General features: G+C 47.3%; 1 protein-coding gene across 1 annotated transcript; it reads right to left on the bottom strand.

Moving 5' to 3' along the window:
* Positions 1-2,043: 2,043 nt before the first annotated feature.
* Positions 2,044-2,796, bottom strand: LOC134331830 (acyl-coenzyme A diphosphatase FITM2-like). The gene has a single exon (XM_063013368.1). The coding sequence runs from the start codon at positions 2,794-2,796 to the stop codon at positions 2,044-2,046; it is 753 nt and encodes a 250-aa protein (XP_062869438.1).
* Between the last annotated feature and the right edge of the window lie 1,687 nt (positions 2,797-4,483).

The raw sequence follows: 4,483 nt of genomic DNA, 5'->3' as shown, positions 1-4,483 counted from the left end.
ACCATCAAATCCACATCTAATAGATCCCTCACCCTCACACGCACCATCAGATCCACATCTAATAGATCCCTCACCCTCACACGCACCATCAGATCCACATCTAATAGATCCCTCACCCTCACACGCACCATCAGATCCACATCTAATAGATCCCTCACCCTCACACGCACCATCAGATCCACATCTAATAGATCCCTCACCCTCACACGCACCATCAGATCCACATCTAATAGATCCCTCACCCTCACACGCACCATCAGATCCACATCTAATAGATCCCTCACCCTCACACGCACCATCAGATCCACATCTAATAGATCCCTCACCCTCACACGCACCATCAGATCCACATCTAATAGATCCCTCACCCTCACCATCACATCCACATCTAATAGATCCCTCACCCTCCCACGCACCATCAGATCCACATCTAATAGATCCCTCACCCTCACACGCACCATCAGATCCACATCTAATAGATTCCTCACCCTCACACGCACCACATCTAATAGATCCCTCACCCTCACATGCACCATCAGATACACATCTAATAGATCCCTCACCCTCACACGCACCATCAGATCCGCATCTAATAGATCCCTCACATACACCATCAGATCCACATCTAATAGATCCCTCACCCTCACACGCACCATCAGATCCACATCTAATAGATCCCTAACCCTCACACGCACCATCAGATCCGCATCTAATAGATCCCTCACATACACCATCAGATCCACATCTAATAGATCCCTCACCCTCACACGCACCATCAGATACACATCTAATAGATCCCTCACCCTCACATGCACCATCAGATACACATCTAATAGATCCCTCACCCTCACACGCACCATCAGATCCACATCTAATAGATCCCTCACCCTCACACGCACCATCAGATCCGCATCTAATAGATCCCTCACATACACCATCAGATCCACATCTAATAGATCCCTCACATACACCATCAGATCCACATCTAATAGATCCCTTACCCTCACACGCACCTTCAGAATGGGCACAAATTCCCACAGACATACTTCAAAGTCTTGTGAGAAGCGTCACTCTACCCTAATTCAGCTTGTTTTATGGACAATGGGAGCTCAGTGGTTAAGGTACTGTAGTAGTAATCAGAAGGTTGTAGGTTCAAGCCTGATCACCGCCAAGTTGCCACCGTTTGGCCCCTGAGCGAGGCCCTTAACCCTCAGTTGCTCAAACCGTATTCAGTCAGAACTGTAAGTCACTTTGGATAAAAACGCCTCTAAATGTCACAAATGTAAACGTAATGAAACTGGACGTCCGACATTCTCACGATCAGGCGTCCGAATACTTTTGGCTCTTTAAACTCTGCACGTGTGTTTTTGATTTGCTCCCTCAGGCCGGAACATTCCGCTCCCCGTCGGGTCGATAATGTTTTGAGTTTCTCGCCGTAACGGAGTTGATTAAATGCGCCGCGTCTCTCCCGGACTGAATCGGCGTTTGTTGTAGCTGCGCCGCGGCGGCTGATGAAGATTCCTGATCGATTCCTCACATCTACACGCCGCTCTTCCTCCCGTGCACCTCAGCCTCGTCTTTTCATCCGGAAGGCCTTGTACCGCACCGCGCCATCGATCAGTCCTCCTCACGCGGGGCCTCGGCTCCCGGGGGCCCGACCGAGTCCGGCGGTGTGAAGGACGCTCGCTCGCCGCCTGCGTCACTCCCGCGGTCCGGATGTGGGATCGTGGTTCACCTCAACTCGCCGTCTCACGCGATGACACAATGATGCCCGGTTTTAACGGCTATTCGCAGCATGGTGACACACTGTGGTTTAACACCGTGGAATTACAGTCCGTGGTCAGGGTCGCGGTGGGTCCCAGGCATCGGGAGAACTGTGGGAAACACCCCGAACAGACCGCCAGTCCTTTACATTTACATTTACATTTTCAGCATTTAGCAGACGCTTTTATCCAAAGCGACTTACAGAATGACCTGAACATGATATAACTTTATACATGTTGGTTTGTTCCCATTTAAGTTAATTTAACTAATTTCTTTAGTCTAGTCTTGTTGTTTATGTTCAATATGACGAGGAGGAAGCCCTGGTGACAAAGGGTTTATGTACCAAAACTTATAAGTCAAAGACCAGCCCAAGATGCCAAAGAAGGTGCCAAGAAACTTCTGAATTGTGTTGTGAAAGTACACAGAGGTGCAACCGAACATCCACATCCAGAGGAAGACGATGAAATTGAGTGCAAAGTATAGAGCATCAATGAATACAGGTCTGTTATGATATTGTTGCCTGAGGTGTTTCATTGGAGCAATCTCTTCCACAATCAGAAGCGTGGAGTAGGACAATATGAAGCAGTGGCCCGATATATCAAACCCATCCCATGTGAAACCTGCCTTTTTGCACTCTCCCTTTGTGCTGAATTTCATAATCTCCATGTTGTCGTAGCACGCTCCTGTGATATTCTCAATGTAAAAAAAGGTCTCTGTGCACAAGTACCAAATGGCTGTGGCCACAACAAGAGATGTAAGGTGTTTAAAAACATAAATGAGGTTTTTGTCATAGAAGTTGGACAGAAATATAAAGGGCAGCAAAAGGGCCAAGGTCCAGCCCCAGGAAATCTTTACAAAATATAAGTTGAGTAGATTTCTGCTGTGGCTGAAGTATGTTACCGGCACAACATCCAGTTCTTTCAGTAATGAGCCTCCAAGTGCAACACCAAAGAAAAACAGTGGTAAGTATTTCCATAAGGACGGATCATCAAATATCAGAAATTTTTTGATGTAGCTGCTTGAAACAGCCATGGTTGTGCGATCTGTGCATGATCTTTACAAAGCAGAGCTCTAATTTAACCTGACCTCATGTCAATGGACTTGGTAGGAAACCCACACGAACACGGGGAGAACATGCCAACTCCACACGAAAAGGGAATCGAACCCATGAGCTTCTTGTCATGTCGAGACAGTGCTACCCACCGCACCATGGCGCCAGTTAAGAAAAGAACTAAAACTTGACATCAGCAGAGTAATTTTCAAGCTGTTTTTTGACAGAAATATTATAACAGTATTACATATAAAATTCCTGGTCAGGGTCGCTGTGGGTCCGGTTTCTTTAGGAATCACTGTCCATAATGCAGGAACACTCCCAAGACAGGACGCCAACCATCGTAGGGCCTCTCAGACACATTATGTCACATGATGCCAATCATGTTTCTATGTAAAAGCCCGACCGGTTGATAGCACTGCTAGGGATTCAAATTCACACTGGAATTACAGTGTGTGGTCAGGGTCGCGGTGGGTCCCAGGCATCAGGAGAAAGGCGGGAAACACCCCGAACAGACCGCCAGTCCTTTACAAAGCAGAGCTTCACTTTAACCTGACTGCATGTGTTCGGACTTGGAAGGAAACCCACATGGACACTCATGAAGCTCATGGGTTCGATTCCCTTTCGGTGTGGAGTTGGCATGTTCTCCCCGTGTCTGTGTGGGTTTCCTTCCAAGTCAGGTTAAATTAAAGCTCTGCTTTGGGAGGACTGGCGGTCTGTCCGGGGTGTTTCCCACCTTTCCAGGGTTCTTTTCACAAGACTGTGATGTACGTCTGTGGGAATTTGTGCCCGTTCAGTCCAAAGATGACAGCATTTGTATAGCTGTGCACTGATTGAGCAGTCGGCGTTCCGGTTCATCCCAGAACTGTTGAGTGAGGAAATCAGGGCTCTGTGCAGGACACAGGACCTTCCCTAAACTGTTACAAGACCTTCCTTAAACTGTTGCTGCAAAGTCATAAGCATGTCATTTCCTTTATATGATTGATTTATATTTTACACCTGTAAATTGAATAGTTTGAAGGGGCGCCCCAATACTTTTGTCCATATAGTGAAATGTTTGGAACTGGTACTATGGGAACCGAACGGTTCTGGTTCTCGGCGGTGGAAAACGTTCCCGCTGTGGTAACGTGAGGAACCGGATCCTGTACGGACTGGTTTTAATAAACGTCGAGAGCGTAAACACACGCCTCGTGGTTATTAGATCCCGATAAGCGGCGGCGGCCAATCGTATTCGTGCTGGAAAGTTTTGGGACTGACGCTGGAGCCGCGATTGCCATCAGACGGCCGAGACGCAGCCCACCCACTCTCTCAGACGTCTGTGGAATGTGTTATTTTGACTGACGGAGATGAGCGAGTGCAGAGAGGTGAATTTGGGCGGATTGCGTGAAAGGTCAGATGCCAATCTCGTCCTCCGTCCTGTAGGTGAAGTCGAACCGGATTCCTCAGCTCTCAGGCATGCTGGGAAACGTTAATGCTTAACCGCCTATACAAACACGTACGTCTATAGGTTAAATATCACAGAAAAAATCCTCCTACTGTCCTCATACTTATTAATAATAAAATCACATAACAAGAATAATAAATAAACACGATTATAATAATGCATGAGCTTGTCGGGCGTCCCAGTCCAAATACTAACGCTATGTTCTTCTCACAAGAATTTTAGCC

Source organism: Trichomycterus rosablanca, chromosome 17 (genome assembly GCF_030014385.1).
Source record: "Trichomycterus rosablanca isolate fTriRos1 chromosome 17, fTriRos1.hap1, whole genome shotgun sequence".
Taxonomy (NCBI): Eukaryota; Metazoa; Chordata; class Actinopteri; order Siluriformes; family Trichomycteridae; genus Trichomycterus; species Trichomycterus rosablanca.
Note: the sequence above shows the minus strand (reverse complement) of the source record. Positions and strands in the feature narration are given on the sequence as shown.

What these genes read in the sequence shown, in the direction of transcription:
- LOC134331830 (XM_063013368.1), bottom strand. Translation starts at nt 2,796, where the DNA reads ATGGCTGTTTCAAGCAGCTACATCAAAAAATTTCTGATATTTGATGAT.